Source organism: Podarcis melisellensis, assembly GCF_964234715.1.
Source record: "Podarcis melisellensis genome assembly, chromosome: 17".
Classification (NCBI taxonomy): domain Eukaryota; kingdom Metazoa; phylum Chordata; class Lepidosauria; order Squamata; family Lacertidae; genus Podarcis; species Podarcis melisellensis.
In genome coordinates, this window is record NC_138534.1 from 29,417,419 (window position 1) to 29,431,109 (window position 13,691).

Consider the following 13,691-nt stretch of genomic DNA (forward strand, 5'->3'; position numbering starts at 1 on the left):
GCAATCCCTCTTGCTGTTCTGGCTTCTGGGATAGCTGCGCAGCCTGCATTCACTCCATAAGACGCACACACATTTTTCCTTACTTTTTAGGAGGGAAAAAGTGAGTCTTATAGAGCAAAAAATACGGTAACTTTACCACCCTGACCTAACTGAAGATAGCCACTTCAGTAAGGATGCTGTGTCTAAAATCTGAAGCGCCAGAAGCAATTAAAACAGAAGCAAGACCACAGTAGTATGTATAAACGTCCAAAAAAAAGTCATTTTTAATGTTCACATTTCCACATTCACATCCCAGGTATGTGAGATGATTGTTCCAGGTGTGCAAGCATATCCAAGAGAGATTAATGAACAGAGGCGCTTCCAGAAATAACAAGTTAATTCACAGTTTCAGCATTTTAGCAAGCCAGCGAGAGCTTCATGCTCATGAAATGAACGAGGTGAACTTTTCCATGTATTGTAAAAGTAATAAAAGCCAGCCTGGACCCTAAACAGAAACTGACAGATGAGTTCCCATGTTGCATTTAAAAACGTGTGTGTGTGTTTAGGGGGGAAGGTCATCTTCACAGTTTCTTATTCACTCAGCCACTATGTAAACTTGCACTTACAAGGGTTCCTCTGACCCAGATTTAGTCCCAACTGCAGCCAGGCAGTTAATGAGAAATCCAAAAATTACATTGCTTAGGCCAGCATTGGAAATTTGTATCATCATAGGCAAACAGATCTCACCACTGGGCTGATGCAGCTTTTGAGCTTTAGAACAGCCGAGGTGGAAACTGTAGGGCTTGTGGAACTGAAAAAAAGAAAGAAATCACTACTCATGATGTTTGGTATTCTTCCCATTTTGCTCCGTGTGCATAGTTTGAAAGCCTGCAAATAGGGTTTGATTAAAAGAAGCATGTAGACTGTGGGGAAAAGACTGTGTGTCTCTTAAATCACTTTTTAGCTCTCTTAGGGCACAATAGCATGTACTCTTTCCCATAGCAGGTGGAGAAGAGGGTCCACCCATACAAAAGGAGCTCCACTCTGGAATCCCTCCTTTGATCAGCAATGGAAATCTCTGCAAGGTTAAAGTGAAGTCATTATGGGATGGGCAGGGGGAAGCTGCGGTTGCAAAGCTGCTTTGTTCCCCAGACATGACCCCCAGAATAAGAAGAAAGCTCTGCTAGCTGTAGAGTTGGCATAACTTGTCTTCCCACTGAAACAAGTTTGGGAGTGTGGAGAAAAAAGGCAGGGGAAAATATATAGCAGCCTCACCTTCTGCTTTGACCAGCACAAGGCTGACAGGGTTTACAAAGCGGCGTTTCCTCTGCCTTAGACTCTCTTCCCCGGACTTCCCTGACCATTTATTCCCAACACCAGAGCACTTTTACATCATTGTCCGTCATCACAACTCGTAGCTACGCTAGCAGCACAGCCCTCGTGCAAAGAATTTATGAGAGCCAATTTTTATAAGTAGTTTAGTAAGCTCTGAATTCTCGTTTAGTGGGTGGGTCGTGCCCTCTGCCATCATGCATTGCAATTCCAACAGGGGGAGAGGTGTGTTGCTGCAAGCAGAAAGAAAAGATGGGAGATTGGGTTTGCACCAAGCCTTGTAAACAGGCAGCAGTAAGGCTGCATTAGGACATCACTTAAAAGTCTGTGGTTTTTTTGTTTTTAAGAAAACCGCCATTAGTAGGTATAGAAAACTATTTCAGGGGTGAAAATGCTGTAGGTACCAGGAGACAGTTCTGCTGCGATTCCAGGAACTGAACACTTTCCCGAACTGAAAATAAATTAAACAGATAGTTAAAAAGAGAAGGAGGGAGGGAGGACTTAAGCAATGCTGGGGTTTTGATTTAAAGGATTGTAAAAGAAATAAAGAAAGAGAAACCTTTCATTTACCTGCTGCGACTACTCTGGGATCCTCATGGGCAGAGTGTCTTCCAGCAGCGCGACTGTCTGAGTTTTCATTCCACCAAAGCACATGAACTAGGAAGAAAAAGCTATAGCTAAATTATCTTGTGAATTAAATACCTGCCTATCTCCTTCTGTTTTGCTGGGAAATCCTGTGTTCCAGATAAAGAAAGCATTCACAAAAGTGTTTTGCTGAAAGGGATTCTTTTAGAAAGCAGTGCTTATGCAGTACAGTTAGTGTGGTGCAGTGGTTAGAGTGTTGGGCTAGGACCTGGGAGACCAGGGTTCAAATGCCCACTTGGCCACTGGGTGACCTTGGGCCAGCCATGGATTTATTATCATAGAATTGTAGAGTTAGAAAAGGACCACAGGGGTCATCTAGCCCAACCCCCAGCAATGAACGAATTTTTTTTGCCCAACATGGGATTCGAACCCACAACCCTGAGATTAAAAGTCTCACTGCCTCTCAGCCTAACCTACCTCACAGGGTTGTTGTGTAGGGGATTAATTGAGGAGAAGAACCACATATACCACCTTGAGCTGCTTGGAGAATAAATGCAATAAACAAAGAAACATTAGTAAATGTTCTGGACTTCACTATTAGTTACTGAGACGTGCTTCCAAAGAATGGAATGAAGAGCTAAAATCTGTCGCCGTTCAAATAAGGGAGATAATTTTGCAGCCCCTGTCCAGGTTTCTAGTCCCTATGAGATTCAAGGACGGGGAAGAGCTACATCAGTTCCAACTCAAAAGGAAAACTGCTTGATTATTATACTTTGCCAGAAGCCCAAAGCCCAAGTTTGTACTGAAAATGGACAAGTATTGTACCTCTGTTAAGTAGTCCGTATTCTGTGTGGAAGACACCAATCAGTTTAGTGTATCCTGTCTTTATGTGAATACTAATTGCTGCTTTAAAGGATTGGCCCCACACGGCTGGTCCCCCTGGCTTCATCTGGAACGTAACCAATTCATAGACTCCTAGACAGGAAAGAAAGCAAAGCATCATGAACAAATGGATTAACTAGTGTTAGGTCTCTAAAAGAACCTAGCCAGGGTTATGCAACTCAACAAAACCAGAAAGCACAGATTCCAGAATACCTCAGTCTTCAACTCTTAAAAAAAAATTAATTGTAGTCCTTTGTGGCTGAGCAGGTACAATTTTGTGATTGGCGGGAATTCTGACAAGATCTTCAAAAGGGGGGGGGGAACGCTTAGCAGGATTTCAGCATTAACGGGTTGGGGATTCAATGCCCTGCATAACATCTTGCTGTGCCCCTCAACTAGCAAAATAGAATGAAATGTGCAAAATAAAAATATACAGGCTAAAAAGCTGCAATCCTATAGCTTCTGCGAGGGTGTTCCAAGGGTGTCTGTTGGATCTCTCTTTCCGAGAGTGGAGGGAAAGAGAGGCCGAAGGAAGGTTTGCAGCCAGCTTCTCTGTGTTGCTTGGCAAAGAGATGTGGCAAGGGTGTGTCAGGAGAGACAATGAATTTATAGCTTGCCCATTCCTTCAATATACTCCCAGAACAGAAGACAGGCCATCTCTGGAGCAGTGAAACAGTGTGAGCCCAGCGGGACATGAGAAAAGGCAATTTCCCCCCCTTCTCCACTGGACTGCTCTGTAATTGGCTGAATCTGTACCAGCAGCACAATGAATCCTATCTTTGTGTTGGGGGTTCACATTTCTGAGGCGCACAAATATACTTTAGCTCATCTACCATTAACATGTCATGGCTAAAATGGCCGCTGTTTCTTTAATCCGAATAAAGCTGGGTCAGCTTGAGTCGGCAGCTTGCACCAGGTTGTATATATAGTGAGAAATGTTAGTCTGGTGTTCTGAGGCTGGTGTTTGGGTTGGTTGGTTAGTGCTGGTGTGTATAGTTATTCAGCCGTGTTTTGCACAAAGACTTTTAAGAATAAAACTCTGCAAGGATATTCTCGTGGACTCTTTTATGCAGCCAAGGGTCCGAGGACCAGGCTGAAGAGACAAAGGGAGGTCAGAACCCTTTCCTTCTTTTTTTTTGCTTTTTACAAACACTGACATAACAAGCTTCTAAGGAACCCCAGCCTTGCTTGTGCAGGTTCTTTGCTGTTTGTTTTTCTTCCTAATGTCTCAACAAATGAAACTGATTTGTAAAAATGTTACATGGGGGGGGGGGGATACGAGAGAGAGAGAGAGAGAGAGAGAGAGAGAGAGAGAGAGAGAGAGATTGCAGACACTTTTGTAAATCAAGAAAATCTTTAATAATAATAAAAAGGAGGTGAGAAGAACAAGGAGTAAACAAAACGCAAAAAGTACAAAATTAGGCTTAAAGTTCATTTGAAGTTTGGGAGAAATATAGATTAAAAGCTTCCTCATCCTAGAATCTAAGGAACCACAGCCTTTTAAAAGCCTATTTCTAGCCCATATGGCTGCAGAGTCAGAACACAGATTGAAAACCCATTGCGTGACAGAGTTGACTTCAGGAGGGGGGCGGAAAGGGTCTATATAATCAAAGATGCCAACATATCTACAAGTTCCCACTAAATGAAACCATTTAATAGTAGTGAGTCAACAGCTTTACGCTGGGCTCCACACACACACAAGCTTACCATCCTTGGGAGGGCTGCCAAGTTCACACCAGGGCACCAGGTACGCAATTTCGTTGTCTTGTTTGTCTAACAAGGGCAGCATTCGAGACATGTATTTTTCTTGCCATTCTTGGTCCTTGGCCAATGCTGTCCGGACCGCAGATCTCTGAGCAAAGCTCTCTAAAATCCAAAAAGAGGGATGTCAAAGAGAGGGATGTGTGAGGCTGGGCTCGAAGGGCGCACGGTTGCCGTGTCCCCACACCGCCTTCCCTGTGTGACCTTACAGAGTTTGGATCTGGGGAGGATGGCGCGAGGAGGGCGCAACAGACATGTGCCCCTCGATGCCAGCCTCGCCAGAATTGCTCATGACTTTGAAATAGTTAAGTTGGTCCAAAATAAAATGCACTCAATTGGAATGAACTAGGGGGGTCAGCAACTGGCGGCACTTCGACAAAACCTACCCTCCCTGTGTGACGTTCCTTGGCCCACTTCCCAGTTGCCAACTTTGGCATGGTTGTTAAACAACACTGATGACATAGGAGCTCCTTAAGAGCAGCTTCTTCCCATGTTGCTCAAATAACCTGAGAAGATTCACACCCCACAGGAGGTCCAGAGCAACAGTCTTAGCTGCTCGGTTACAACCTCAAGGCACTATGTAGAGAAGCTTTGCATACCATATTTCCAAATATGGAAAGCTTTATTCAGTCCCCCAAATTCTGAGGTCCAGTATCCAACCATCTGGGAATGAGCTGTACGAAGGTGAATGTTTTTGCTGGTCAGTTCCAGGAATTCTTTCATCTTGTCTGGCTTAACAGTATAGGTACGAAATTCGTAGAATGTGCCATCATCTTGCCTGGGCCCTGTGGAAAAAGGCGATGAGACCTGAAAAGAAAATAATTTAGGGAGGAAATACGTAAGAATGCAGTCTGCAAGTTCCTTTGTTGGCACATACAATGTGAACTTACAAGGTCAGAGAGAAAACAGTTGCCATTACTTAAAGCAATAGCAGACAAGACCACAAACTCATTCTGGTTGAGCTTCACTCAGCTAAAATTTTAATTAGTTGTCAATGAATAAAAAATACAGTCATACCTTGGTTTTTGAACAGCTTAGTTCTTGAACGTTTTGGCTCTTGAACACGCAAACCCAGAACTGACTGTTCCAGTTTACGAACTATTTTTGGAAACCGAACGTCAGACAGGGCTTCCGCAGCTTCCAACAAGGCTTCTGCGGCTTCTGATTGGCTGCAGGAGCTTCTTGCAGCCAATCAGAAGCCGCGCTTTGATTCCAAACGGTTTGGAAGTCAAGTGGACTTCTGGAACAGATTCCATTTGACTGTACTGGAAGTCACTCAAACAACATTTGATTTTCCCACGACTGAAAAAAGCAGCACTACGGAAAAAAACTTCAGTCCTACACCGCCCCGCCCCCTTTTACTTTTGAGTGGACATGGTTCGGACTGCAGCCTTTATACATTTTTATATATTTTCGAATTCTTCCAAGTTAGAGTTTAAATGCAAAGCAATGACTTCAGTGGAATCTACTTTACTGTGAAGTGTACAGAGGGACAACTGTGTATAAATTAAGAGTCTAGAGTTCCAAGCTGCCCACTCCAGCTGAGCCAATGCTCAGGGGCAGAGCACAGACTTCACATGCCAGTGAAGGTGTCAGGTTTTCTCCCCAGCATCTTCAGGTAGAGCTGGAAGAGAAACCTGTCTGAAGCCCTGGAGCGTCACTGCCAGTCAGTCAATACTGAGCTAGATGAACGGATGGTCTGATTTGCTGTAAGGCAACTTCCAACGTTCTTGCGAATTTTGGGAATCTTTAGGAATCCACAAATGCACTTGCCAGCTTACCACTGGGCTAGTACAGCTTCTATTCCAGCAGGAGCATGGGATCAAAGAAAAGACCCCACCCATCTTTTGTGCCTGAAGATGCAGGAGAACCCTCCCTGATGCCAGGCTATCGTCAGAGGGCAAGAGCCTCAGGGACACTTGGATAGTGGTGGGTATATCCTATTTATTTATTACAGTCATACCTCGGGTTACAGATGTTTCAGGTTGCACCCCCCGACTTCCCTCAGTTCCAGTCTTTGGTTTCTCTAATGCCACTTTCTGCATGTTACACAGTTATATAGATCCTCAAACTATTTAGCTTATTATTATCAAAAAAAGTTTGTGAATGTTTATTCAAAACCTGCCAAGGAGTCCAGTTCGCTTTGTTGCGTCTTCAGATACTTTGTGAAGGATTCCCATTCATCCTTAAAGTCAAAGTTATCCTTGTCCAGTAGTTTATATGTCAGTTTTGCCAGTTCTGCATAGTCCATCATTTTTTCTTGCCATGATTCTTTAGTTGGGGGCGTATTTTCGGGTTACGGACGCGCCGAAACTCGGAAGTACCAGAACGGGTTACTTCTGGGATTTGGCAGTCGTGCATGCACAGAAGCGCCGAATCGCAAGCCATGCATGTGCAGACACGGCACTGTGGGTTGCGAATGCTGCGGGTTGTGAACGTGCTTACCCCATGGATCATGTTTGCAACCAAAGTGAAGAAGAGAAGAAGAGTTTGGATTTGATATCCCGCCTTTCACTCCCTTTAAGGAGTCTCAAAGCGGCTAACATTCTCCTTTCCTTTCCTCCCCCACAACAAACACTCTGTGAGGAGAGTGGGGCTGAGAGACTTCAAAGAAGTGTGACTGGCCCAAGGTCACCCAGCAGCTGCCTGTGGAGGAGCGGAGACGTGAACCCAGTTCCCCAGATTACGAGACTACCGTTCTTAACCACCACGCCACACTGACTCTGTCCACTGTATTACATTTATAACCCATCTTTCCTCCAACGTGCTCCAAGAAGGCAGGAAAAATCCCAAGTGCGCTTGTATGCGGGCTTTGACTTCAGCTGACACTTGAATAGCCTCATAATAGATTGAATTAAATCACTTTTGAGTTCTACAGGCCTTACTTGCCAGACTGCATTCAAGAGAGATGGCAGCCCAGGCTGCATTTCAAGAACTGTACTTTGGTCCTTCCTAATCTCACAGAAGTCAGTGGTACACAAAACACCAGAGAGGACACAGACGTGACCAAACTGGGCTTGTTTCCCAGTGAAATAAAACACACAAGGTCAGTTTCCTCTCTTCTCAGTTCAAGCTGCCTACCCAGAACTAGCAGTCATTTATTGCAAAGCGCTCACAACTACCAGCAAAAACCCAAAAGGAAGGTGGGAAATTAATTGCTGCTTCTGCGCTGTTTTTAGACTACCCCAAGTGCCAGCAATACCTCCAGGGAAATAAACGAACATGTTATATTTCAGCTGTACTCTTCTGTAAGGTTTCCAGGGAACAATTTGCTTTGTTGCTCAGCTTTCCCCACCCACCCAAGAGAAGCTGCTGGAAACTGCATCTCTCTAGAGGGCTCTATAGACTTCCCTTGGTTCACAGCGCTACAAATCAGTTAGTTGTACTTTAAATGTAGAAAGAGTTGGAGAATTCACTGGAATACAGCAGCTGAACCTCCCAACTGCCCTGGATTTATTCTCTCCAGGATATTATCAGACTCACATTGCAAGATTCAAAATTTCACTTTGCAAACATGTGCCAGGGTCCTGCCGTGGCTGAAGCAGAGTTTTGTTTTCTGCAGTTTTACAAGCTATCGTTTTGTGAAGAAACCACATTTTTTTCACACAAGTTCCAGAGAGTTCCTGCAGTGCAATAGTCATGGTGCTGAACAAGTTAAAGGACTGGATGTAAGCCAGGGAGACCTGAATTTATTTATTTTTCCTCCTCATTCAAATTAAGACCTTCGTTAAATTATGACTTGCACCAAGGTTCTGCGTCTTCTTAGTTTCTCTTCCTTTAATTGCAACTCAGTTTTCCTTATCAAACTTAAGCCATAAATTCTCCCTCAAGCTGCCTTTCGCACCCAGCTCTTGTTAAAAGGTAAAGGTAAAAGGACCCCTGACCATTAGGTCCAATCGTGACCAACTCTGGGGTTGCAGAGCTCATCTCGCTTTATTGGCCAAGGGAGCCAGCATACAGCTTCGGGGTCATGTGGCCAGCAAGACTAAGCCGCTTCTGGTGAACCAGAGCAGCACACGGAAACACCCCTTCCCGCCGGAGCGGTACCTATTTATCTACTTGCACTTTGACATACTCTTGTTGGTTTGTAGTAAAAAAGAAAAAAGAAAATCCAACAAGCCTGAAGCCTGTCCTAGAATAGGCAGACCATCACTTTCCAGAAGCATAGTATACTTCTTTTGAATGCACATCACCATATATGCAGATGGGCTAAAAGCAACACAGTGGTGGATTGCCATTGCTGCTGCTCCCTTGAAACCTATTCAAAACCCCAGATCATGAGATGCAGTGCAAGAAAGGCTGGCAGCTACCCCGACCTCTGAAACTGGCACAAGAGGAAGCGCCTCAGCCAAGTTCTTGCCAGGCCCTGAGGTCTTCAAAGCCCAGTCCCAGGATTGGGATCGGATCTCATCCCTCCGCCTTCCTAGGCTTCTGGACTCTCCTTCCTCGCAGTGGCGTAGCGTGGGGAGTGCAGGGGGGGCAGGGCGCACCGGGCGCAACATCTGGGGGTTAGGGTTAGGGGGCGCAAATCCACGGGTTAGGGGGCGCAAATTACTTGCCTTGCCCCGGGTACTGACAACCCAGCTATGCCACTGCTTCCTCGGAGGCTTTTAAGCCGAGGTTGAATGTCCATCTGCTATGGATGGTTTAGTCGAGATTCCTGCATTGCAGGGGCTTGGACGATACACCTCGGGATCCTTTCCAACTGGACAATGCTAGGATTCTTCTATGGATTGACATTTGCTCCTTCTCTTCCTGCTTCCACTCGTTTCCCCTCCTGCTTAAGTTTTGCTAGCATTTCTAGCAGGCAGGAAATCAAGAGGAGCAGCGTCTCCCCACCCTTACCCTGGAGAAGGCGGCGCCAGCCAGGTTTCTGCCTGCAGGGCACGCTCATCTAAACACCAGGGCGCCCTAGGGTGCCTCTCCTCGCCTGGTATCCTGCGCCCCTTGTCCCCCCCCCCTCCTTCGGGCTCCTTTTCACCCCCTTTCGGGCTCTCCTTTTACCTCAGCGGTGGCCCTTCGCGCCGCTGCGGCGACTCTCCCGAAGAGCGCGCGGGAAGCCAGCATGGTCTCCCCGCGGGAGATGGACGAGGCGGCGGCAACTACAATGCAGCCCAGCCGCCCTTAAATGCACCGAGAGGCGCTTCCTGGGTCGCACGGCGGCCGCTGCCCTCGCCCGGCCCGCCCGCAGAAAGCATTGGACGGCGCGCACCTCGTGGCCGCCGCCCAGAAGACGCGCGGCTACGGCGGCGACCTTTGCGCGCGCGTCCCCCTCGCCATATCTTTCTTTCCGCGAGCCCGCGGGGTGGGGGGCGCGTGCTGGGCGGCTGGCGTGGGGGGGGGGGGTAGAATTACAATTCAAAAGACGGTGGTGGTGAGCGAGGGAGGAGGGTGGCCAGGGCGATGTGGGCGGCGTATTGCGCAGGGGAAAAGTCCTTTTACGCACAGGGGTTTTCGTTTTTGGCGAGGTGTCTTGCGAACGAGGAGGAGGGAATTAGGCAGGACTCCACGCGGAACTGGCAGGAGGAGGCTTCCCTGAGAGGTCGGGGGTCACGACTGCCTGCTGCCTGGGACCCAAACTTGCTGAAGCTAGGAGGGGAGCAACTGGAGAGAGCCTTTTGGTGCGCAGTGTTCTGCACCCTTCTCCACAGAAGGTGCAAATATGTGTGAGTAAGCCATACAAGACGCTGTGCAGGCTGCTTGATTTTCCAAGGGAAACTCAGCCCTGGGCGAGTGCCTGGAACCTCCCTGGGATCTTCCGCTTGGCAGAGATTGAATGTGGCACGTAACACATGCTGGCATCCATTGTTGGGAGAGTGCCTTTGTGGGTGAAGTCAAACCATTGGAAGGTTACGGCGCCTGCCGTGGATGTAGAGACCGATACAGGAGAGACGTGTTTTGTTGCAGCTAGGGCAGATGAAGGAGCCAGCTTGTTATTAGGCATGTGTAACAGTATATAAATGAACCTACCCGGACTCTAAGATCATCTTCCAAGGCCCTTTGTTGTGTGCCTTCCTCCTCAAGAGGTCCAGAGGGTGACAAAATGAGAAGAACAGGCCTTCTCTGCAGTGGCTCCCTGTCTGTGGAATGCTCTCCCCAGGGAAGTTCGCCTGGCGCCTTCATTACACAGCTTTAGGCACCAGGGAAAAACATTCCTTTTTTACCAGGCCTTTGGTTGATCTGATTGATGTCTATTTCCTTTTAAAATGTTGTTGTTTTTATTTTGATTTTGCCCTGTGAACTGCCCTGGGACCTCCGGGTATAGAGTGGTATATAAATTCAATTAACAACGAAAACAAAACGGGTGATGGATCCTGACGTGCACATAACGAAAAGCAGCAGCCTTCCACACACAGCAAGTCATCCTGCACTGTATGTATTATTCTGAGAGGCAGTTTTTGGTGGTGCTTCCTTAAGCAACAAGCTCTCTCAGGACCCATCAGTCCCGGACATCCCTCTGCATAGCCAGGATGGGCGGCTGGTGAGAAGAATGAAGCTCCTTAATTGCCAAGGGCATGAATCCCAGGGGTAGCAGGAACTAGTGCTGCTGGTAGGATTTAAAAGTCCAAAATATATGTAAAAATATGTAAAATATATATATATATGTAATATGTAAAAAATATATGTAAATATCTAATGTCCATGTGCGTACACACACACTCAATCTCAAAGTAGCTGTTTTACTACAAAGGAATTTCAGAAATAGACTGGAAAGAGAAGCTGCTGAATTGCAACTTATTACCAAACTTAAAACCATGGAGAGACCTGGTCTGAACAAAGACATTGGATTCTTATCTCATTGTACATGACAAAGCCATTTTTCACCTTCTCACCCCTTGCTTTTTCCTGTAAGACCTATTGCAGTCGTTAAGAGTCGTCAACAGGCTCATCACAGCTATCTGCCAATCACACATTCCCACCACCCTTCTGAGTAATACCCCTCCCCACCTTCTCACTACAGTGGTGCCCCGCAAGACGAATGCCTCGCAAGACGAAAAACCCGCAAGACGAAAGGGTTTTTCGGGTTTTGCGACGCTTCGCTAGACGATTTTCCCTATGGGCTTGCATCGCAAGACGAAAGCCCATAGGGAAATCTCGGGGACCTTTTTTTAAATGCTGGCGGTGGGGAGCAAAGCCTTTTTCCCCCCTCCGGACTTCAGAAGAGGTCCAGGAAGGCCGGGGGGGCGAAAGGCTTTGCTCCCCACCGCCAGCATTTTAAAAGCGGTCCGGGATAGCAGGGAAGCGCTTCCCGCTATCCCGGACGGCTTTTGAAGGCAGGCAGGGGGGGCAAAGACTTTTGCCCCCCCTGCCTGCCTAACCGGGGGCTTTTAAATCGCCCCGGGACTGTCCGGGGCGATTTAAAAGCCCCCGGACGGCTTTTGAAGCCGGGCGACGGGGCGAGAAAGCCTCCCCCCGCCGCCTGGCATCGGAACCATGTCCCGATGCCGGGCGACGGGGCGAGAAAGCCTCCCCCCGCCGCCCGGCTTCGGGGCATCGTCCCGATGCCGGGCGACGGGGCGAGAAAGCCTCCCCCCGCCGCCTGGCTTCGGGGCATCGTCCCGATGCCGGGCGACGGGGCGAGAAAGCCTCCCCCCGCCGCCTGGCATCGGAACCATGTCCCGATGCCGGGCGACGGGGCGAGAAAGCCTCCCCCCGCCGCCTGGCATCGGAACCATGTCCCGATGCCGGGCGACGGGGCGAGAAAGCCTTTCCCCGCCGCCCGGCTTCGGGGCATCGTCCCGATGCCGGGCGACGGGGCGAGAAAGCCTCCCCCCGCCGCCTGGCATCGGAACCATGTCCCGATGCCGGGCGACGGGGCGAGAAAGCCTCCCCCCGCCGCCTGGCATCGGAACCATGTCCCGATGCTGGGCGACGGGGCGAGAAAGCCTCCCCCCGCCGCCCGGCTTCGGGGCATCGTCCCGATGCCGGGCGACGGGGCGGGAAAGCCTCCCCCCGCCGCCTGGCATCGGAACCATGTCCCGATGCTGGGCGACGGGGCGAGAAAGCCTCCCCCCGCCGCCCGGCTTCGGGGCATCGTCCCGATGCCGGGCGACGGGGCGGGAAAGCCTCCCCCCGCCGCCCGGCTTCGGGGCATCGTCCCGATGCCGGGCGACGGGGCGAGACAGCCTCCCCCCGCCGCCTGGCATCGGAACCATGTCCCGATGCCGGGCGGCGGGGCGGGAAAGCCTCCCCCCGCCGCCCGGCTTCGGGGCATCGTCCCGATGCCGGGCGACGGGGCGGGAAAGCCTCCCCCCCGCCGCCCGGCTTCGGGGCATCGTCCCGATGCCGGGCGACGGGGCGAGAAAGCCTCCCCCCGCCGCCTGGCATCGGAACCATGTCCCGATGCTGGGCGACGGGGCGAGAAAGCCTCCCCCCACCGCCTGGCATCGGAACCATGTCCCGATGCCGGGCGACGGGGCGAGAAAGCCTTTCCCCGCCGCCCGGCTTCGGGGCATCGTCCCGATGCCGGGCGACGGGGCGGGAAAGCCTCCCCCCGCCCCCCGGCATCGGAACGATGTCCCGAAGCCCGGCGGCGGGGCGGGAAAGCCTGGGCGCGCTTGCAACTCTCCGCAAGGAGCGCGCAAAAGTCTTTGTCCCCCCTGCCTGCCTTCCCAGGGGCTTTTAAATCGCCCCGGACAGCGGAGAAGTCCTCCGCTGTCCCGGGCGATTTTAAAATGCCGCCCGCCAGAAGAGGTCGGGGGAAGGCGGTTTCCATAGGAACGCATTAATTGATTTTCAATGCATTCCTATGGAAAACCGTGCATCGCAAGACGAAAAACTCGCAAGACGAAGAGACTTGCGGAACAAATTAATTTCGTCTTGCGAGGCACCACTGTATATAGAAGGAAACTTCTGTTTCAGTGTATCTGAAGAAGTGTGCATGCACACGAAAGCTCATACCAAGAACTAACTTAGTTGGTCTTTAAGGTGCTACTGGAAGGAATTTTTCTTGTTTTGACACACTTAAGTTATACAAATCAGGCAGTCTGAAATGCTTGCGACCACATTGGTGTATTACAGGCGCCCCCCAACTCGGCCCTCCAGATGTTTTGGGACTACAACTCCCATCATCCCTGAACACTGGTCCTGTTAGTTAGGGGTGATGGGAGTTGTAGTCCCAAAACATCTGGAGGGCCGAGTTTGGGGGCGCC

At 49.5% G+C, this 13,691-nt stretch overlaps 1 protein-coding gene across 1 annotated transcript; it reads right to left on the reverse strand.

Annotated features, from left to right (window-relative positions):
• Positions 1-239: 239 nt before the first annotated feature.
• LOC309360186 (protein NipSnap homolog 3B-like) lies at positions 240-9,754 on the reverse strand. The gene is made up of 6 exons (XM_081894828.1): positions 9,544-9,754; positions 5,139-5,346; positions 4,486-4,644; positions 2,722-2,871; positions 1,882-1,968; positions 240-1,762 (listed from the first exon to the last, which is right to left on the reverse strand). Exons 1-6 carry the CDS (start codon positions 9,604-9,606, stop codon positions 1,686-1,688), a joined length of 744 nt encoding a protein of 247 aa, XP_081750954.1. The 5' UTR covers positions 9,607-9,754; the 3' UTR covers positions 240-1,685.
• Positions 9,755-13,691: the final 3,937 nt, after the last annotated feature.

Coding starts and splice junctions, on each gene's coding strand:
- LOC309360186 (XM_081894828.1), bottom strand. CDS start 9,606: ATGCTGGCTTCCCGCGCGCTCTTCGGGAGAGTCGCCGCAGCGGCGCGA. Junction 4,645..5,138: donor TTTCCATATTTGGAAATATG/GTATGCAAAGCT, acceptor TTTGGATTTTAG/AGAGCTTTGCTCAGAGATCT. Junction 1,763..1,881: donor TCCCAGAGTAGTCGCAGCAG/GTAAATGAAAGG, acceptor ATTTATTTTCAG/TTCGGGAAAGTGTTCAGTTC.